Source organism: Narcine bancroftii, chromosome 1 (assembly GCF_036971445.1).
Source record: "Narcine bancroftii isolate sNarBan1 chromosome 1, sNarBan1.hap1, whole genome shotgun sequence".
Lineage (NCBI taxonomy): Eukaryota > Metazoa > Chordata > Chondrichthyes > Torpediniformes > Narcinidae > Narcine > Narcine bancroftii.
In genome coordinates, this window is record NC_091469.1 from 123,442,434 (window position 1) to 123,465,286 (window position 22,853).

The window sequence follows — 22,853 nt, forward strand, 5'->3', positions numbered from 1 at the left end:
AAGATGGTCATGTGGTTTTCTGTGAGAGAAGGAGAGAGACAGATTCAGGTCCACAGTTCTACAGTTCAGCAGCAACAGCAGGGACTGGAACAGGACAAGCTGGCAAGCTTGTGGAAAACCCCCATTTTGAAGACGGGTTGTGAGTTCTTAGTTCAGCCTGGTCAAAGCCCTTGTGCTCCATATAAGAGGAGATGGCTGGCCGCATAATGTTTCACTTGAAATAAGTGAAACAGGAAAAGAACTCTGTGGTGATCTGAAAGAAAGAGGTTATCATCTGGAAAAACCTGATTGGGCAAGTTTCTTTGGCAAGACACTGAAGTGGCTGATCAGAAGGAAACAGTGTATGTCCAATGAGCAACAAATCTCTCTCTGAAAACCAACAAGAACCTTCCTGAATGGTAACCATTTACCTTTCAAGCACCAAAGCCCGGTGAAATTCATAAATGTTAAATTCTGTGCACAGTATGAATTGTCTGATATCAGTGAATTTGGTGGAGTGAGAAGTAAGATTGGACTGTGAATCAAATAACTTTTTTTGAACTTATATACACATTACATACACATGCACTTTGAATTAGAAGGGGGTTAAGTTAGTTTAAGTTAATAGTAATAATTAAAGTTTAATCCTATTTTTATGTTTAAAGTAAATTAAAAGTAACTTTTGTTTAAGTAACCATTTGTCTTGGTGAAAATCTATTGTTGCTGGGTTTTCAGATTGAAAATGGGAGTTTTGGGATTTGTTAGTTAATTGTTTTTTTCCAAGCTAATTTAAAGCTTGTGTGTGAAAAACAGCAACAATGGATGTTGATACATTTTTGTCACAACCATCACCTGAAGAGCAAGAGAAAAGAGGAACTGATGGTCACTGCTAAGACATTAAAACTGACTGAAGTCAAGCATTGGATGAGGAAAATACAAATACAGAGGATTATAGTGAAATATTATGTAGGTGACGGAAAATTTGTTGAGAATAACTTAGAAAATTTTCCAGAGGATAGATCTGTTGAATTGCAATTGGAATTGAAGAAATTGAGGGTGGAAGAAGAAAGAGAGAAATGGAACTTTGAGTTGCAGAAGCAACAAAATGAGACAGAGGAGGCTGAAAAACTGAGAATATATGAGTTCGAGGAAGCTGAAAAATGGAGGGAGGAAGATGAAAGACAAAGAAAATATGACTTGGGACAGTCAGTTTCAATTAGAAAAGTTAAAAATTGAGATGGGGGTAGGTAAGAGAATTGAGGCTGTAACTCCTGGGGAGAGGCTTTTTACTAGTAGAATCTAATTCCTCCTTTTGATAAGGGAGATATAGATACATAATTTCAGCTTTTGAAAAGGTTGCTGAGAGCTCGAGATGGCCAAAAGAAAAATGGCCTCTTGTGCTCCAAAGTGTATTGATGGGAAAAGCACAAATTGCATGCTCTAGTTTAACTTCAGAGCAAGTGGCAAATTATGATACTGTTAAACAAGCAGTTTTGAAAGCTTATGAGTTGGTTTCAGAAACATATAGATGAAAATTTAGGAGCTTGGTAAAAATATGGAACCAATCTTGTATGGGTTTTGCTCTGGGTTGGTGCGCCCCAAAAGGAATAAATAATGATTTTGACAGATTGAGAGAATTGAGATTAATTGAAGAAATTAAAAGGTGTGTTCCAAATGAGATTATACTTGGATGAGGGAGTCGTGGGAACGTGACAACAAAGGCAAGGTTAGCGAATGAATATGCCCTGATTCACAAAAACAAATTCCAGAATAGTATGTGGAACAGATTAATAAGCCTGTTCAGAGGGTTAATGTGGAACAGATTAGTAAGCCTGAAATTAAGTCTGGAGAGAATGTTAAGAGAAAAGATGAAGGTAAGGTGGAAAAGGACATAACTTCTGGATTTGTATGTCATTTTTGTAAGAAACCTGGTCATGTTATCACAAATTGTTTAGTGTTGAAAAGGAGATGAGAAAAGGAGGTATTCAGACAGTTGTATTTAACGAGAACAGATTTTCCAAACCTGGTAAGGGTGTTATGGATATTTTCAAACCTTTTGTGTCAGAGGGCTTGGTTTCAGTAAAGGAGGGAGAAACACAGGTTCCAGTTAAAATTCTTAGAGATACTGGGGCTGCCCAGTCACTGTTGTTGGAGAATGTTTTAATTCTTGATCAAAAGACCGACATGGGAAGACGACTTTGATTAGAGGTGTTGGAGGTGTGGTGGAGTCAATATCTCTTCACAACATAGTGCTGAATTCAGAATTAGTTAAAGGACCTGTTGTAGTAGGAGTTATTTCAAAGTTACTCATGCAGGGAGTCTCATTTTTATTAGGGAATGATTTGGCAGAGGATAAAGTTGGGTCAGTTTTGAGATTAACAAATCAGCTTAGTGAGGATGACATTGAAGAGGATTGTGAGATATATCCTACATGTGCTGTAACAAGGTCTTTGTCTAATAAAATTATGAGAGCAGAGGAAGATCCAATTGATAGAATCTTACCCAGTACTTCTGAAATAGTCTTTAAAGAGCACATTAATTGTGAGAGTAAGGATTTCTCTTTGTCAGGGAAAGAGTTAATTCAGCAGCAGAAGGCAGAAGCTAATCTTAGTGATTTAAGGGACAAAGCTGTAAATGAGATTAAAGAAATGGCCTGTGGATATTATTTGAAGGGTAAATTGTTAATGATACCTTATTGAGAGGAAAAAGGTAGTGGAGAACAGTCTGTGTCAGAGGTGTTAGTTGTTGATAGGGTTGAGGAAGTTATGGATCACAAGATTATAGAAACAGAATCTTGTGAGGGTAACCTTAAAGAAACCATGGTTCCTGTGCTCCTGTCTAACTCAGCAATTTTGCAAAATCTGGTGGAAAAGTTAGGCAATCTTAAGTCACAAGAACAGATGCATTTGAAATAATTAATTTTGAAATATGCAAATTTGTTTCCTGATGTGTCAAAAATGGACATCAGTGATTTATCATGACATGGACGTGGGAGAGGCAAGTCCCAATAAATAACACCCATATAGAATAAAATATAGAATAATATAGAGTAAAATCATGGATCATGGATCATGAGGTGCAATATATGTTGAAAAATTATATTATTAGACCTTTGAACTCAGATTGGAGTTCTCCTTGTGTTTTGGTGCCTGAAGCAGATGGAACTGTTAGGTTCTCTACAGATTACAGGAAGGCTAATTCAGTAACTAAAGCAGATGCTTATCCCCATTCCAAGAATAGATAACTTTATTGATAAAATTGCCAAAGCTAAATTTCTTACTAAGTTGGATTTGTTGAAGGGTTACTGGTGTGTGCCTTTAACTGAGAGAGGAAAGAATATTTCAGCTTTTGTAACTCCATCCAGTTTATGTGAGTATAACGTGTTACCTTTTGGCATCAAAAATGCCCCTGCAACATTGCAAAGGATGATTAATTCAGTAATCCAAGGGTTAACACATACAGATGCTTATGTTGATGACTTGGTCACAAAAAGCGACACATGGGAAGAACATCTAAGGGAATTGGACAAATTGTTTGCAAGATTATCCAAAGCAAACTTAACTGTTAATTTTAGCAAAAAGTCAATTTGCAAATGCCACTGTAACATACTTGGGTCATGTAGTTGGTCATGGCAAAGTTGCACCTATTCAAGCTAAGGTGAATGTAATTTCTGAGTTTCCTATTCCCAATGGCAAGAAAGCAGTGAGAAGGTTTTAACGAACAGCAGGATATTATAGTAAATTTTTTAGAAATTTTGCTGAAGTTGCTCTTCCTTTAATCAATCTTTTGAAGAAAGGGGAGAAATTTGTGTGGACTGAAGTTTGTCAGAGATCTTTAGAAAATTTAAAGGAGATGCTATGCCTTTACCCTGTTTTAAAATCTCTTGATTTTGACAGAGGATTTTCTTTAGCAGTAGATGCCAGTGAGGGGGCAGAAGGTGCAGTTTTGTTACAAAACATGATGAAATTGACCATCCAGTTGCCTACCATTCAAACAAATTCAATGTTCATCAAAGGAACTATTCCACTATTGAGAAGGAACTGTTGTCTATAATATTTGCTCTGCAGAATTTTGATATATATCTCGGTATCACTCATGAACCAATTGTGATATTTACTGACCACAATCCTCTGGTGTTTTTTAATAAAATGAAGAATAAAAACAGAAGATTTTTAAACTGGAGTTTAATATTGAAAGAAAATAATCTGCAAATAAATCATATCAGAGGTACAAATAATGTGATAGCAGATTGTCAAGATGTTAAAATTGATCATGTATAGAAATATATATTCTCAACATTTGGTTACATTGTTATAACATTGTTATTGTTATGTCTTTAGTGATTTTAAAGTCAGTTTAGTTATAACTGAATTTTAATTCAAGAGTTAAAATTCCTTTCTATGGGGAAAAGTGTGAAGATTATGTTATATTTTATATTGTATATAGATATGCTTTTGGAAAATAAATTGTGGGTTTTTTTGTTAGGTCACTTACAGATACAAACACTTCAAAACAGATCTTATTTAAAATGCTCTGCTCAAGCTAGACAGTCCAGGCTCCGAGTGCCTTTGCAAAAGCTTTGAAGAATATCTATAGAGACTTCACAAGTAGATGTTAATTGAACATGCTGTGGAGTCATGAATTATTGTTTTGGAAAGCAACAAATTAATGGACTCAGAAGATTAGGTCCAGTTCAACAGTGTGTTAGAATGCAGTTTGCAGTTCTAAGAGGGAAAAGTGGTCTTCTCTGAAAGAGAGAGAGAGAGAGAGAGAGAGAGAGAGAGAGAGAATTCAGTTCTACTGTTCAGCAGCAACAGCTGGAACTGGAAAAAAAAACATTTTGAAGACGGGTTGTGAGTTCTTAGTTCAGCCTGATCAAAGCCCTTGTGGTCCATACAAGAGGAGATGACTGGCTGTATAATGTTTCACTTGAAATAAGGGAAACAGAAAATGAACTCTGTGGTGACCTGAAAGAAAGAGGTTATTATTTGGAAAACCCTGATGGGGCAAATTTCTTTGGCAAGACACTGAAGTGACTGATCGGAAGGAATCAGTTTGTGTCCAATGAGCAGCAAATCTCTCTCTGATAACCAACAAGAACCTTCCTGAGCGGTAACCATTTACCTTTCAAGCACCAAAGCCTGGCGAAATTCATAAATATTAAATTATGCGCACAGTATAAGAATTGCTTGACACCAGTGAACTTGGAGGAGTGAGGTGAGATTGGACTGTGAATCAAATAATTTTTTTTGAACTTATATACACATTACATACACGTGTGCTTAGAATTAGAAGGGGGTTAAGTTAGGTTAAATTAATAGTAATAATTAAAGTTTGATCCTGTTTTTATGTTTAAAGTAAATTAAAAGTAACTTTTGTTTAAGTAACCATTTGTCTTGGTAAAATTCTATTGCTGCTGGGTTTTGGGGTCCTCTGAGCCCATAGCACTCCTTAGAAGGAGAAACAAAAGTAATGGTCTTCTGTCATCTGATTTTCATGGGCATTACAGTTACCCTCACCTACACAAAACCCACAACCCCGGGCTGGCTTGGTTAGTTGGAACCAGAATATGACAATTCCATCGTGAACTCTCTTACACTCACAATGCACACATTCAAAGAGATGAATTTCCTTCCTCTAACCTCTCTGAAAAAAATGTTGTTAGAGATCTCTATCACTTCCAGCTTTGGTTTTCAACTGAAGTTTTAATAAATGGAACGGGAAACACAGATTTTAGAAACACAAGGACTCATCAGAATTTGTGCAGAGGAATGACATAAACAAATTTCAAATATGGCTCCTGGTCTCTCTATTCTTCCCATATCTGGGTAGATTTATCAAATATATTTCATATCTCAGTATTCTCAGGAATTTATTAAAAGCATCCTAAGTTTTCTGTTGAAAGGACTTCACAACCCCTTCTGATATTTGGAAGAGGGAATTTCCTTTTGATTCTGAAACTTCCTTGTGTTAAGTTTATATGATTATACATTTTACGGAGGTTGTGCATTTTTTAAAACCACACTGTTCATGTAGTTGAGTTTGTTACAGGGATACTGTCGTTGGGGCTGTGGGCCAGCAGTAAGTGACTTGTCTCGGTGGGCACGATCTCTCAAAGTAGATGTACGCTTCTATCTCCTCTAATTCTATACTTCCACTGTCTGGGGTGTGGAAAAAGACAGTTGTACGATGATCTCCGTCCATCGTGCACAGGTCAGCATAGCTTTCACCGGCCCTCACTGCCCAATGGAGTGGATCCTTAATCCAATCGTCTCTGTCAATCAGTCTTTTTACTATTCTCCCTATTTCTTCCGGCTAATGGGGTTTTCAGATGGCTAACATGAAATGGGGGGCTGCGTCTGGCAAAAGGAAAGCCTCCCTTTGACCAGTGTTCAATTCTACCTCAAAGCCTATCCCTTCTGGCCCAAAAAATAGTCTTTTCCCCACCAGTAGTTTATCCGTTTCTGGCATGTCTGGCCGTGGGGTAACTGATTCCCCAGTTTGACATAAATTGCTGTGACATGTAAGTTCTGCACCACCATCACTATCTGTATAAATGCTGCTAACCCTCCTAGGGGCGACTGGGGGTCGGCCTGTCGTACTACGTCTACAAGTGCATGGAGGAATTTCATTATGCGGATTGTGGAATCTTGACTCAGCCACCAGCTAAGATGTGTGGAACTTTGGGAGGCATCTTGTGATGCAGGTAACACAGTGTGCATCAAACGGTACCCTTTGTCAGCAGGCAGCTGAATAAACATCCCATCCCGGTACAGTAGAGAGTTGTGTTCAATTTGCAGAGGGCTTGACGCCCTAGAATAGGTATTGGGGTCATGGGTGAAATAATAATGGCGTCGTCAATTTCACGGCCTTCCACAGAGAGTGGAGTAGTTTGGGAGAGGTAATCCGTCATCAGAATACTGGACACTTCAATGCTGTTTACAGTTTGTTGACTAGGGATTAAACCCGTGGAAGGTGGCACAGATGACATGGTGGCTCCGGTATCCACCGGCATATAATGCTACTCGTTACTCACTTTAACTTTAAGCATGGGTTGTGCCATCTCGTTGGAAGTCAGCTGGAGCAGGGGGGGCCTGAACCACCATTCCTTTCGGGCCCCCCTATGGGTTGGGCTGCTGGAAAGGAAAACATGGCTGCTGCCAATTTCCAGCTCCCGCAAAAGGATTGCCTCCATATTGTGTTTGCTCACCCCTCTCTTGGCTACCACCGTTTGGCCAGGGTCTCTTCTGTGTGCTGGTCCAGTAGTCCCTTGCCCAGTGTTCTATCTTTCTGCAGGCCATACACTGGTCCTGTGATCTGTCCCATATCCTTCCTGAACTAGGTGGGTTCTTTTTCTTATTCAATCTGGCCTGGACATAAAATTGTCCTGTCCTTTTCTCTTTCTGGGGAAAAAGGCCCTCCCTATCCATGTTGGCTAGCAAAGTAACAGTGTCCTGCCATCCTTGGGCTTGCCATTAGAGCTGCCTCATTTTATAACTTTTTGCATTTTGGGGTAACGTACAATTTAACAGGGTCTTGATGGTCATGGCCGAGGTCTCGGGTCCGTCTATCTGCACCCCTGCATTTTCTTCCTATGTATTTTTAAAGTGGACTACAAAATCTAACATATTTTCTCCATCTTTCTGTAAGTAGCCAGTTCAACTCGCATATCTGCTTGCTTCCGGGCGCTCTACATGATCGCATTCTCTCCCCTATGTTCTAACCAATGCTCCATGGATTCATTCCCTTCCCTAGCCAGGTCGTTACTTCCCCTCCAGTTCCCTTGTTCCCCCACAGGGACTTGGAAGGAGTGGGACTCATAGGCAGCTTGTAATAACATCTGGACATCACCGGGGAGGGGATGATAAAGGGTGCAGGTTTGTGGCAACAAGTGGTAGAATGCGACAGGTTTCTTTATGGGATCGGGGCCGCACTGATCATATCCCTGGCCTCAGCAGGTGTCCAGGATTTCAAGATGGGGGTATTTCCCACCATTACACGGGGCATTTGGATGGTGGAATCTGGCTTGGGATGGACTCATAATACAAGGGTGGGGGTCGGGTTTTCGCCTTTTTCTCATCAGAAGAGGCCGCTATCTCCTCCTGTTTTACTTTAGATTTTTGATGCCTTGCGGCCACCTCTTTCCGTTTCTTGAAACAATTTCTGAAGTACTTTAGATCCCAAGTAGGGTCCCCAGCACCTCCCTCCGTATCATCCTCAGCTTCACTAATCAATTAAAGGTCAAAGGTTCCCCCATATGGCCATCTACCCTTATGCCACCCGTACAGGTTGTCACTGAATGGGATTACATAGTCCCAACTCCATTTCTCTTATTACGATGTCCGCCAGCGAGCCCGAAGGCTGCAGTGGATCTCCTACCAAGTGCTGTCGTTTAATCAGCTGGCGGGCTCTTTTCTTGGTGGATCGGCTCAATGTCATGGACGGTTTTTGTTCCTTTTTACCGGGAGCAGATTTCTCCGCTCAACCAGAATTGGCTGGTTTACCATTCCTGTTCCCAATGTTTCTCAGCGGGTCTAATCTGGAAAGGAAGACGTTACAAGAAAAAATACACAAACACACCACAAACACACTTACTCTAGATCCCTATATAAAAGAGTGCACACTGGTCCTCCTTCGATCCGCGTTCTCAGTTCCTGGGCCATACTCTTATTTTTCTCTTAATTATTCCCCATTATTCCCAATTTAGATCGAGAGCCTCGTCACTCTCCTAAGAGAGCCTGCCTCACCCCATTTCAGCTGGATCTTGGCTAGGGCCTTCGCCAGCTCACCTCCGCAGGACTCCTTCCCTGAGTCCCTGGCTTCATGGATTCTGTTAAAAAGGGATCCTGCTCGCAGCGCCAGATTCTGTTGCGGAGAAAAGTGTTTTATAATGAAATAACTCGGCCGAGGCACCATGGAGTCGATTCAGAAAGAGTTTTTATTTACAAGGTGTCTTGGAGAACAGTCCCACCAAAATACTGGGCTGGTCTGCCTGAGCACGGACCAGCCGGTTTAATTTATACAAAGATACAAAAAATAGACACACAACACACTGAAGTTCTGAGACCATCCACCATATAAGGGAGAAAGCAACTGTCATTGGTTGATTCAAAAATAAACATTTCAAAGTCTGTGATGGAATGCAGAGGGTCTACTGTCTTATTCAGCAGCGCACAGCTTAACGTACTGAGCGTCCGTGTAACAATTAATAGACTTAAAATGGCAGCACACAACTTATTTTTTACTCTTTGTCACCCACTAAAACTTTCTTTACTAATTTTTTCTTCCACACAAACATACTTAGAGTCTAGCATACTCAAAGTTCACCTCATGCAACATCCACCTGAATCTGGAAAGGATGCCCAAATTCCTGGTCAACGCAGTTGAGAGGATGCTCACTTATGCAATTCAATCCTACGCCATTTTCAGAACTCTTTTCATCATTCAAATTCAAGTAAGGAGACATTGTGAACGTACCATCCATTGTTCCTCTCTTATCAATCGTCCTCTTCGGGATAACTGCATCCGTTGTGATTATTATTCTTGAGCTGGTTAAGCATCTGACCCTCTCCCACTCGATCTTACCTTACTGCTGACTTGCAGGTTGGCTTTCTCACACAGCACCCTTAAGATGTGCTGAGCTGCCTATGCAGCACTCAATAGCTCACTCCTCTACCCTGAGAATCATGAAGCTTTCCAGTGAATCTATTGGTGAGATGTCGGGAAATTTTATGAATTAAAGCTTCACAATTTGCTTTTATTATTTAGTCTCTAAGAACATTAAGTTTCACAGGCAACTTTACTGTCTTCCCAGAACAAATGGCTAATTGCTGTTCTAAAACCCCCACCCTGGCTCTTCAGTCGGTCCGCTGTGAAGCTCGGCAGTGTTATCTCTCTAACAGGGAGTACTGAATTCTTCCTCACAAGTTTATTTTTGGTTCTTTCTCTGATTTGATAAGCTTTAATGACCTTCAAGTTGATGGATGTCTGACACAATTTGTAAAGAGCTTTGTTTTTTTCAGTTGCAAATGTTCCTGTTATCACATGTTATTCTGATCATAAATGTAGCTGCAATGTTCTGTAGCTAAGCAGAGACTTGATTCCTTGCTTTTAGAGGACACTGGTCTCTCCCTGGTACCAGGCTTTTTAAAATAAAGGCTTCCTAAGCAGTAATTCCTCTGTGTTTAAGTTTCTTTTTCTACAACAGATAGCAACGAGCATGGAATACTTATAGGATGCTTCCCTCCCTCCCTTTCAGTATCCCAAAAAAACCCAAGGAAAAGAAACAAATCTGAAACCCTAGCTGAAAAGGAGGTGGATGGTATGAGTCCTAGCTGAAAGGGGGACTCGAGTCCTAGCTGTAAGGGGGACTAAATTTAAAGGGTAGCTACCGAAAGAAGTCAGAGGAACCTGTTTCAGAATTCCTTTACACCGGTGAGCGCTAGAATTGCTTTATTGTTGAAACGTGCAGCGTAACTCTGCTTTCTCTACAGAGCAATGGAAATGCTAGCTGTTTCTAAAGCTGTATCAGATGGAATAGAGCAATGACGTGAAGTTCTTTTATATCTTCCTGCAGGTGTAATGATCAAGAGGAGACTTCTGTCTTGCCCATCCTTAATGCTGGCTTTAACAGGGTATGAAATTCTATAATTGCATTCCATTGTTTGTTTCATGTTTGCAACAATTTAACTGATATCATTTACAGATTTAATTGTAGCTGGATTGGTAGTGTTGGAATGATGGAGAAAGTATAAGAGTAGTTCACCCTCTATCCCAAATGTACATCCACATCTGCAAAGTTTTCACAGCTCCTGCTCATAGCTTCTTAATTTTAAAGTGATGAATGGCACTTCTTCCTGTAATTCCATTGAATATGGGTCATTGTAATAATTGCGCTGTGACCAGCTCCTGTCTCTGCATATATTATGACAATGTTTAGGGATGGTGAGATTCCACCGGCTGCTGGAGAATCTCAGTGAGTCAACCAGTATCAGATGGAGAAATAGAATTGTCAATATTTAACCGTTCACCAGGACATTATTTTCTTATTGTCTCTGAAATCTTTTAGTGTAAAATCAGGCTAAAAAACCTCTGGAGGGAAGAACCTAAATCCATGGCCCTGATTTTTGACAGCACAGGTCAAAGACATCTATCCTTCCAGTTTACCTATGTTCTTTAATTTCATACATCTGTTTCTCCTCCACATTATTCTTTTCCAAGTAAATAAAATTTCAGCCACATCTAATTTTCCACAGGCTTTCTGCCCTGGCCGATTTTCCTGAGATTTCCCTGCTCTCCTGCAGTACAATCACTTTTTCTTATTGAAGTGATATGCAAACCTATGCCACGAGACAATTGTGATACACAATAAAGTCATCTGAACCACTGGATTTCCTGTGTGTGTGTGGTGGAGGGGTGGGGGGGCGGTATTGAAGAATTTACACCCTATTAACTGGTATGGCAGATAAATCAGAACATAGAACAGTACAGTGCAGGACAGACCCTTCATCCCACAATGTCTCCACAAACATGTTGTCAAATTAAACTAAATCTCTTCTGCCTGTACGTGATCCATCTCCCGTTCAGCTCTGCATATTCATGTGTCTACCTGGGAGCCTCTTATTTGCTACTGTCTTATCAGTTTCCACCATGACCCTGGGCAGCCCATTCCAAGCACCTATTGCTCTTTCAGTTTTACCCTGTCACCTTAAATGCATGTCATCTGATATTTGACATTTTTACCCTGAGAAAATATTTTCACTCAAATTTGACCAACCTCCCTTAGAATTTGTCCCCTCAAAGCAAGGCAGTATCCTGATAAATCTCATCTATACGCCTTCCAAAGTTTCCACATCCTTCCTGTAATGAGGTGACCAGATTGTACTTCGAGTGCAGTGTAATGTAAGTTTTATGTAGCAGGCACATGACTTCCTTACTCTGAAACTCAGGGCCCTTTCCAATGAAGACAAGCATGGGATAGGCCATCTTTATCCTTCCCCCTCCCCATCTACTTCAGTGACCACATTCAGTGAGCTATACTTTGAAGAGATGAAAATAAAGATGGTACTCTGTCTCACTGAGCACAAAGGGAGAGAACTGTGCTATGTTAAAATTGCAAAATGAGACATTGTTGCACACATTAGATGCACCTTGTGGTCTAGAAATGGAAGTTGACCTGCTTACAATTCTTTACTTGTAACCAGAAACAGGCAAAATCCTTCATAAATTTTTGATAGCAAACAAATATTCTCAGATTTGAATGATCTCACTTTAGAGAGCTCAGATGATTTGTGGAATTCGGGAGTCTGGCCTTTGGTTTCTATATGAACCAGAGTTAAATCTGGAAAATTGCACACAAGCACAAAAAGTTGAAGATTATTTAAAACCAGTCTAGATGGTCAACAGCAGGTGGGGCCCGCATGAGACAAAGTGGAGAAAAGGAGAAGTACTGCCAGGTTAAGTTAGGTGTTGCAAGAGTTGTACTGGCCACATAAACATAAATAGAAATTCCCTGCACACGGGAAAAAGTGTGTCCAATGTGGAATTAAAAATCTGTTCGACAAACAGTGCACTTTGCAGAGGACATTTTAAGTCCAACAGTGGTTGACATGAGCTGAGAAAAGGCAGAGAGGTGTAACATTCAGAGTATTAAATCAAAACAATTTACCTGGTAGCAAACAAGGTCAGTTATGTATCTATTCTAACGGTGTCAGGGAAACTAACATGACTTGGAAATTCTCCAAGTGCCAACCATCTCAAGGTGGTGCAGTAAGAAGCACTGAGTCTGGAGGTGGAATAAACTGGAATGAGGTTAGTAATGGACTGACCACACAAGGCCATAAATGAGCTGGCAGAAAGGGAAGACAAGATTTATTCTGTAGCTAATATATTTTGGCAGAAAAAATGAGGAGTGATTGAGTGATTATGTAGGTTGATTGACTCAGTTCTTGGTGATGTCAGGGATAGAAGGTTTGGGCATATGTGAATTAACCATTGAAAATGAGACTTGTTTGGAGCAGTCAGTGAAGCATACTGCAGCCTGAATTCATAAACGCAGACAGGGAGCCCCCAATGAGCCAAGATCCCAGCAGAGGCAATGCCCCTCATGTGAAATTTTGAGCTCAAGTGCTATGTGTGTGAAGTTTACAGATTCTCTTACTGATCTCACGGGTTTCCTCCAGCTGTCCAGTTTACTTATACATCTCAAAGACATAGATTAGTTGGTTAATTTGGCACTTCAAATTACTTTTAGTGTTGGTGAGTGGTAGAATGCAAAGGGATTTGATGGGAATGAGGGAGAGTAAAAAAAATAGGATTGATGTGTGTAATTTGATGGTTGGTACAGACTTGTGAGTTGAAGGACCTGTTCTGCTCTATGTGACTCTGTAATTCTGTAATTTATGCTATCTTTGTAGAATGCTACACTAAGCCTATTGGAAGCTCCCCTCTGAAGATGTTGATCTCAGGGAATTCAGACAGATGTGATGTGGATTTCACCATGGTAGATTGTTACAAAGTCATCCCAACATTTGAAATATTACACGATAGAAGATGTGATTCATAAAATTAAACTGACATGATCATAAATATTTGTCTCAATGCAAACACACTATAGGTATGTAACTAAGAGATAAATATGCAGCGTTTCAAGGAAACAAAAAGACAAATGCCATCTAGATGAAAGGAAGCAGCAAGAGTTCATTATCCAGGGCGAGTTTCAGCTGCACTCAAGGTGTAACCTAAAACTAAAATGGGAAGATTGACTAAGGAAGGTATAATAGCCCTGATAAACAGACCAACCACTGGGTTTCCAATTCGGTGTGTGTTAAGAAATTAAGCAGCATGTAAGTGAGAATCTGCCAAGACCCAAGAGATTCCATTGGTGAAGCAAACAAAAAATGCAGATACTGAAAATATATAATAAAAACAGAAAATGCTGCAAACAGTAGGTCAGGCAGCATTTGTGAGAATAAAATACAGAGTAAAGGTTTCAGGTGAAGTGTAGGAGGTTGGAAGAAAGGAGGTGTGACGCCACAGTAGGGCCACTGAAGACCCACCTTCCTGAATAGTTGGAGAAATGTTTCAGGAGAAAATCCACATCAGACCAACACCAGATGGGACAGAAAGTGGTAACCACCCAATGTATCTTCTTTGGCTTGGCTTCGCGGATGAAGATTTATGGAGGGGTAATGTCCACGTCAGCTGCAGGCTCGTTTGTGGCTGACAAGTCCGATGCGGGACAGGCAGACGCGGTTGCAAGGGAAAATTGGTGGGTTGGGGTTGGGTGTTGGGTTTTTCCTCCTTTGTCTTTTGTCAGTGAGGTGGGCTCTACGGTCTTCTTCAAAGGAGGTTGCTGCCCGCCGAACTGTGTGGTGCCAAGATGCACGGTGTGAGGCGATATCAGCCCACTGGCGGTGGTCAATGTGGCAGGCACCAAGAGATTTCTTTAGGCAGTCCTTGTACCTCTTCTTTGGTGCACCTCTGTCAAGGTGGCCAGTGGAGAGCTCACCATATAACACGATCTTGGGAAGGCGATGGTGCTCCATTCTGGAGACGTGACCTACCCAGCGCAGTTGAAACTTCAGCAGCATGGATTCGATGCTGTCGGCCTCTGCCATCTTGAGTACTTCAATTTTGGAGATGAAGTCGCTCCAATGAATGTTGAGGATGGAGTGGAGACAACGCTGGTGGAAGCGTTCTAGGAGCTGTAGGTGATTCCGGTAGAGGACCCATGATTCGGAGCCGAACTGGAGTGTGGGTATGACAACGGCTCTGTATACGCTAATCTTTGTGAGGTTTTTCAGTTGGTTGTTTTTCCAGACTCTTTTGTGTAGTCTTCCAAAGGCATTATTTGCCTTGGTGAGTCTGTTGTCTATCTCGTTGTTGATCCTTGCATCCGATGAAATGGTGCAGCCGAGATAGGTAAACTGGTTGACCGTTTTGAGTTTTGTGTGCCCGATGGAGATGTGGGGGGGCTGGTAGTCATGGTGGGGAGCTGGCTGATGGAGGACCTCAGTTTTCTTCAGGCTGACTTCCAGGCCAAACATTTTGGCAGTTTCCGCAAAACAGGACGTCAAGCGCTGAAGAGTTGGCTCTGAATGGGCAACTAAAGCGGCATCATCTGCAAAGAGTAGTTTACGGACAAGTTGCTCTTGTGTCTTGGTGTGAGCTTGCAGGCGTCTCAGATTGAAGAGACTGCCATCCGTGCGGTACCGGAAGTAAACAGCGTCTTCATTGTTGAGGTCTTTCATGGCTTGTTTCAACATCATGCTGAAGAAGATTGAAAAGAGGGTTGGTGCGAGAACGCAGCCTTGCCTCACGCCATTGTTAATGGAGAAGGGTTCAGAGAGCTCATTGCTGTATCTGACCTGACCTTGTTGGTTTTCGTGCAGTTGGATAACAAGTACTCGAGATGACAGAGGCCGACAGCATCGAATCCACGCTGCTGAAGATCCAACTGCGCTGGGCAGGTCACATCTCCAGAATGGAGGTCCATCGCCTTCCCAAGATCGCATTATATGGCGAGCTCTCCACTGGCCACCGTGACAGAGGTACACCAAAGAAGAGGTACAAGGACTGCCTAAAGAAATCTCTTGGTGCCTGCCACATTGATCACCGCCAGTGGGCTGATATCGCCTCAAACCGTGCATCTTGGCACCTCACAGTTCGGCGGGCAGCAACCTCCTTTGAAGAAGACCACAGAGCCCACCTCACTGACAAAAGACAAAGGAGGAAAAACCCAACACCCAACCCCAACCAACCAATTTTCCCCTGCAACCGCTGCAACCGTGTCTGCCTGTCCGGCATCGGACTTGTCAGCCACAAACGAGCCTGCAGCTGACATGGACATTACCCCTCCATAAATCTTCGTCCGCGAAGCCAAGCCAAAGAAGAAAAAAAGAAGAAGGATAACCATGTTGAGGAACTTTGGGGGGCATCCGAGGTGCTCTAGTATTTGCCAAAGCCCTTTCCTGCTCACGGTGTCGAAGGCTTTGGTGAGGTCAACAAAGGTGATGTAGAGTCCTTTGTTTTGTTCTCTGCACTTTTCTTGGAGCTGTCCGCCTGCTTCACTCGACCGAGGCCAGGGCCACCGCCTCCCCCTCGCTTCTGCCCAGACTGGGGCCTCCACCCAATGTATACCACATTAGAAATCATACAAGGTCAAAACAGAGGAGGGTGTCTCAGATCATATGAAGAGGAACTATTTCTGGTAAACCATCAGAGAAGCAGATGTGGAGACACTGGAATTTGCACCATTAATTTTGCAAAGCAAGAACGTCAAAACTTGGCAGCAAGCAGGAGAATTTCAACCACGTTGGACCAGATCTGTAATGATAGCACGCCAACCTAAATACCTGGAAGGCTTGATGTGAAATTGAAATAAACAGAGACTAAACAGTTATTTAGGGTTTTTGTTTTGTCATTATTGATTCTTGATTTTAAAAGAGGAGTGCAATGTTGGTAGAAACCCTCCCTCTTTAAAAATTCTACCATATAACCCATTCATGTAAAATGTTTATGGCAGAATGTTCCAGAATATGTTGCAGACACCGTAGTTGAAATAAAAACACAGCAGGTCAAACAGCGTACTTTATGTAGCAGAGATAAAGATACAAATCCAACATTTCAGGCTTAACCCCTTCAGAATATTTGCCTACTAGCGCAGAAGGTGGCACATGTAGAAAAGTGCTATTCGTTTCCCTAGAAAATTTTTTATTTAACAAAACATTTTGAAACTTTCAATAAATGGCTAATTCAGCAATGTGGTGAGTGAAAGAGGAAAGAAATTCAGAGATATTTCCCAGTATCACAAGGGGCAGAGGAAATAAGAAAACAAATATTGTGGCATATTTTAACTTGTTTCCTTTTTCAAATGTGAAATGTTTCAGAAATTTAGAACAGTATAGCTGGGTGGGTTTTTTTTCAATTTTTCATTTTTTACTTTTTAAAAGTATATTGATATTTTTCATCTTGAAAAAATGAATTAGGTTCCACAATCACAGGTTGGCAATGTTTAAATCTTTTTCTTGCATGGATGAACTACAGAATCATTCTTCAGTTTATGACATAAAGAAATTACTTCTCAAATCAAATGCAAGTGTATAAATCAGTCATAAATCCACAATTGTACTTTTTTGAAAGCAGGTTAAAATAATGATATGAAACATTAATGTTTTCAAAGAGAAGGTTCTTTTTTTAAATTCTCCGTGAATTGTTGCTAGTTGAACGAGGAATGGAATTGTTAATTACTATGATAAATATTAGAGAGAGAGGTATGCAGCACAGAAACTGACTAACTTCCCTATTAGAACTAACCCTTTTGGCCCATATCCCTATAACCCTTTTCTATTTATGTACCTGACCAAATGTCTGTTAAATGTTGTGATTGTACTTGTTTCTACCACTTCCTCTGGCAGCTCGTTCCATAAACCAATCATCCTCTGTGTGAAATTGTTGCCCTTAAGATTCATTTTAAATCATTTCTCCCACCCCCCCCCCCATTTAACCTTTCACCTCTAGTAGTTTTGGACTCTGCTACAATGGGGAAAAACTGACTATCACCTTATCTATTACCCATTATGATTTTGCATATCTCTTATGAAGTCACTCCTCAGCTCCAGGCATAAACATCTTAACCTACCTAGCTTCTCCTTGTAATTCCTAGGGTGAAACACAAACGTCTGCAGATGCTGTGATTGTAGTCAAAACACAGAAATGCTGGGGGAACTCAGCCAGTCTCGCAGCATCCATAAGAGGTAAAGATATATTACTGATGTTTCGGACTGAGCCCTTCCACAGTGTACCTGAGATGGGGCTCAGGTCCGAAATATCAGTAATATATCTTTACCTCCTATGAATGCTGCGAGACTGGCTATGTTCCTCCAGCATTTCTCTGTTTTGATTCCGTGTAACTCAAGCCCTCCAGTCCCAGTAACATACTTGGGAATCTATTTTTGAACCTTATCTCATTTAATGACAACCTTCTGACAGCAAGGAGGCCACAAGACTCTTGAAAACTTCCACAGGTGCACAGTGGAAAGCTTTCTGGTTAGTTGCATCACTGCACGGAGGTGCCAACACTCAGAACAATAAAATTAACTAGAGGGTTAACTTAGCCTGCAACATCACGGGCATCAGTCTTCACTCCATTGAGGACATCTACAAGAGGTGGTGACTTAGGTAAGCAGCCTCTATCTTCAAGAACTCCTACCTCTTCACTTTGATACGATCTGGAAAAAAGGTACGAGAGCCTGAAGTCGAGCACTCAGCGGCACAAGGACAGCTTCTTCCCCTCTCCCATCAGATTCCTGAATGAACAATGAACCACAGACAGTGTCTTATTTTGACTTTTCTTGCACTATTTTTATTTATTTTATAGAGTGGCTTATATTTATGTTTGTGCTGTGATACTGCTACAAAACAATGAATTTTGTGATATAATCATGGCAATAAATTCTGATTCTTAGAACTGCACAGAGTATTCCAAATGTGGCCTCATTTGCATTTTGTACAACTGTAATATTTTGTCTTAACTCTTATAATCAATGACCACTGTGCCAAATGCCTTCTTCACCACTCTTTCTACCTGAGTCATAATTTTCAGCAAACTATGTACCTGACCTCCTTGGACCCTTTGTTCTACAACCCCCTTGTGCCTTACCATTAACTTTGTAAGCACTGGATTAACTTACCAAAATGCAACATTTGCACTTTTCCAAATTAAACTCCATTCCACAGCACACTGAGCTCGTTGATCAATACCCCTTTGTAATTTTAAATAACTTTCCTCAATATCTACCATACCACCAATTTGAATGCCATACACCAACCTACCAGAACATTCTCATGCAGATGGTTAATATAAATTACAAACAACAGTGGACTTAGCACTGAGCCGTACAACAGACCACAGAACTCTAATTGGAGAAACAACCTACCATCACCGCCTTCTGTTCCTACTGCCGAGCTAATTCTGTATCTAATTGGCTAACAATGGCCTAGATTCTAACCAGTCAAACTTCCTGGACCAGCCTACCATACAGGTCCTTGACAAAGGCCTTACTAAAGTCCATGTAGATGACTCCTCAATGAGGTATGACTTCCCACTCACAAAGCCATAATAATTCTCTCTAATCTGTCCTTGCCTTTCCAAATGCTCTAAAATCCTGTTTCTCAGAATCCTTCCATCGTCAATATTTGATGTCTGCAGACTTTCATTTGTACTCCTATCTACTGCAAAACTCTATGATATATCTTCAAGGATGCCTGGCCTGAAGGAGTTCTCCTTTTCTCTCTGAAGGGAGTTCTGTGAGATTCTCTATCACTTCTCCCCATCTGTAATCCCCGCTGCTCTCAAACTCTACGACCATGTACTCACCCAATCTCGCTTCCACAGCCACATTGTCCTCTTCTCTCAATCATCAATGTTAGGCTCACTGAAAAGTTCCTAGACTTTTCCTTGCTGTCCTTCTTAAATAAAGGCACAACATTTCCCAGGGAGGGAGAAGCAAACACTAGAGGACATCTTTACAAAGTGAAGGGAGGAAAGTTTAAATTTAAATTTAGACATACAGCATGGAAACAAGCCATCTCATCTTTTGAGATGCAGAAGAATTTAAAAGCCATACATTTTTTTCAACAGGGTGTCTTGATGAATGAAGTGTGAACTGGGTCTTGAAAATGAAATAGAGTTGAATTGATAAAGTTAAAAATAAAATGATTATTGAAGTGCACTCTATTGATTGTGTACTTGACATTAACTCGGCTGTCCCATGCTGTCAAACTTAATAGCTCTTTCAAGCCAATATCTCCTCTTCTACTTTCCTTTACATCTCGTTAACTGAATGAAAAATGTAAAAAGAATATCCCAAGGAGGCTGTAACCTTTGCACTAGTCGATTTTAATGAGTTATTTCTTAACAGAGAAAGCAATGATGAAACTATCCAAAAAATGTTCTTATTTATTTGCGCTCCCACAACCCCCCCCCCCCCCCCCACCCCACCCGCTCTCAGTAACTACTTATATTAATGTCATCCTCAGTTGCCTTGTTCAGGCCAGCTTTGCCTAATGTCACCTGAAAGCAAAGCCAATGCAGACATTTTCATATTTTAGTTTACTTCGCCTTTTTGTTCTGTTCTTTACCTCCAGCTTCAATCAACATTCTGTGGATCAGTGTGGCCCTCCACAGGCCAGTTTTAAGTTTTGCTCTATCTCCAGCAGACTTCATAAATTTAATTCTGTCATCAAATGTAAACAAGGTGAAAACTGCTACTTATTTAATTATAGATTACACCAAGAATATTACAAAAACAAGTTTTCCCCTGAAGATATAATTTATTTTGAAAAAGATAGCTTTGATTTGGCATTGCGCAGAATGCTTGACCCCTGAATGGAATTAAGGTTTATATCTGAAAATCATGGGCTTTGTTAGAATTATGTTTTTTCAAATTATATAGAGTTTAATTTACAAATATTTGAGAGAAGTATAGAAGGGAGTCCTGCCTTGATGAAGGGCTCAGGCCCAAAACTTTAGTTATATCCTTTGGCAGAATGACCTGCTGAGTTTCTCCAGCACATTTGTGTATTGCTCTACAATCCCAGCATCTACTGACTTTCCTGTTTAAAGTGAAATTGTGTCTGTTCCAAAATCTTAACAATTATAGAGGTATGTAAATACCAGTGCTGAGCTTTACTCTCGATTCCTGAGTATTGGCAGTTAGCTTGAGTTGAGTTGTCATCTTCATGGACTTTAGTAAGGCCTTTGACAAGGTTCCACATAAAAGGTTAGTTAAGAAGATTAAATCATTAGGTATTATTGTTGAAGATGTGAAATGGATTCAACAATGGTTGTATGGGAGATGCCAGAGAGTAGTGGTGGAAAATTGTTTGTCAAATTGGAGGCTGGGATGAGGCAAGGTGAAGCTGTCGCTGACACCTGTCTGCAGACATTCTGACCACCAGGGATTGGTACTGGGTCTATTGTTGTTTGTCATATATATTAATGATCTGAATGATAGGGTGGTAAACTGAATTAGTAAGTATGCAGATGATACAAAGATTGGTGGTGGTGTGGACAGTGAAGAAGGTTGCAATGGGATATAGGCCGGTTAGAAGAGTGCGCTGAAAGATGGCAGATGAAGTTTAATGCAGATAAATGTGAGGTGCTACATTTTCGTAGGACTAATCAGCAAAGGTCAACAATTGGTGGACAATTGATGAGTGCAGTAGAACAAAGGGACTTAGGAATTCTGGTACATAATTCCCGAAAATGGACTCACATGTAGACAGGGTGGTGAAGAAAGCATTTGGCCTTCATAAATCAGAGTATTGAATACAGGAGTCGGGATGTCATGTTATAGTTGTATAAAGCCTTGGTGAGGCCATATTTAGAATATTGTGTTCAGTTTTGGCCACTGAATTATAGGAAGGATAGAGAGAGGGCAAAGGAGATTTACAGGAATGTTGCCTGGGTTTCAGGGTTTGAGTTACAGATAAAGATTGAGCAGGCTGGGACTTTATTTCCTGGAGCATAGAAGATTGAGGGGTGATTTGATAGAGGTATTTAAAATTATGATGGTTAATGTGAACAGGAATTAAGAGTGGGGGAGATTCAAACAAGAGGACATGGATTGAGATTGAAGGGGGAAAGTTTAGGGGAAAAATTAGGGGGAATTTCTTCACTCAGAGAGTGGTGGGAATGTGGAATGAGCTTCTGGCTGAAGTGGTAGATGCAGGTTCAATTTTAATATTTAAGGAAATGTTGGATAGGTATATGGACAAGAGAGGTGTGGAGGGTTATGGGCCAGGTGCAAGTCAATGGTACTTGGTGGGAGTAGGTGTTCAACATGGATTAGAAGGGCCAAACTGGTCAGTTTCTGAGCTGTAATCATTATATAGTTATAAAAATACATTTAAATCAATGCTTGCTATAAATTGGTGGTAAGAATGTCTTCAAATGGGCAACAGCTTCACCTTGCCTCATCTCCACCATCACCTGCAAATAATATGATTCTCCCCATGTGAAGCAGCTCCCCTTTATCAGAAATAGGCTCTGTCATATTTAAAGTTCTGCAGATCATCATTTCAGCCTGACTTCAAGATCTCCAGTCTGATCAACATTCCAACAACATACTGATATCATGACAGTTGCCTCCTTTATCTTATCTGTCAGCTTATTGACAAGCAAAATAGTAGAGCATTTATATTTGCCCTTAAAGGAGTTCTGTGAGTCACTTTTGAGATCTATTACAGATTTTGGTGAGTGCAACAACATCTTATTTTCTTTTTGCCCGTAGCGCTACATAGAGAATTCCAACATAACTGCATGTTACAATGAACTAATCCAGTTGGAACATGGAGAAGTGCGGTCACAATTCAAACTGCGGTATGTATTTTACCAAATATAGTAAGAGTCCATTAAACACTTAGAAGCTGGATTGGTGGATTTTCCAGGTGATTGGATGTTATTTCTGTCAATACTCCAACACATCAAGTGTGTTTTGAGGGACTGGAGGAAAATTAGCCTGTGTAAGTTTAGGGAAGCACAGGAATCTGGGTTCAAAATAATACAGTTAAGAGGAGCACAGGAACTGGGCCTTGGTGTGTCACAGGAAGCACAGGAATCATCCCGTGGTGAGCTGGATGCTGATCCTTCATTTCTGAGAGTCAGACACACTGATGATCAGAGTTTTACTAGAGGTGGATTTCCCAAACACCATTAGTATACATAAATTGTAACTGTTGAAAGATCTAAAGTTAGAAATGTAGATTAGAATTTTAGAATATTGAAGATGTTTCAAGAGATACAGGAATCATTTATCATAATTTATCATAATATTTGGAAGTAGGAAATATGTTCTTCATGTAAGGAGAAA

General features: G+C 40.7%; 1 protein-coding gene across 1 annotated transcript in view; it reads left to right on the top strand.

The window, feature by feature from the left end:
• Nucleotides 1-22,853, top strand: part of pde8b (phosphodiesterase 8B) — a 300,182-nt gene that overhangs the window by 176,460 nt on the left and 100,869 nt on the right. Inside the window, exons 5-6 of the mRNA XM_069938086.1 lie at nucleotides 10,556-10,613; nucleotides 22,275-22,363. Of these exons, the coding sequence (XP_069794187.1) occupies nucleotides 10,556-10,613; nucleotides 22,275-22,363 (147 nt within the window). The remainder of the gene's footprint in view (nucleotides 1-10,555; nucleotides 10,614-22,274; nucleotides 22,364-22,853) is intronic.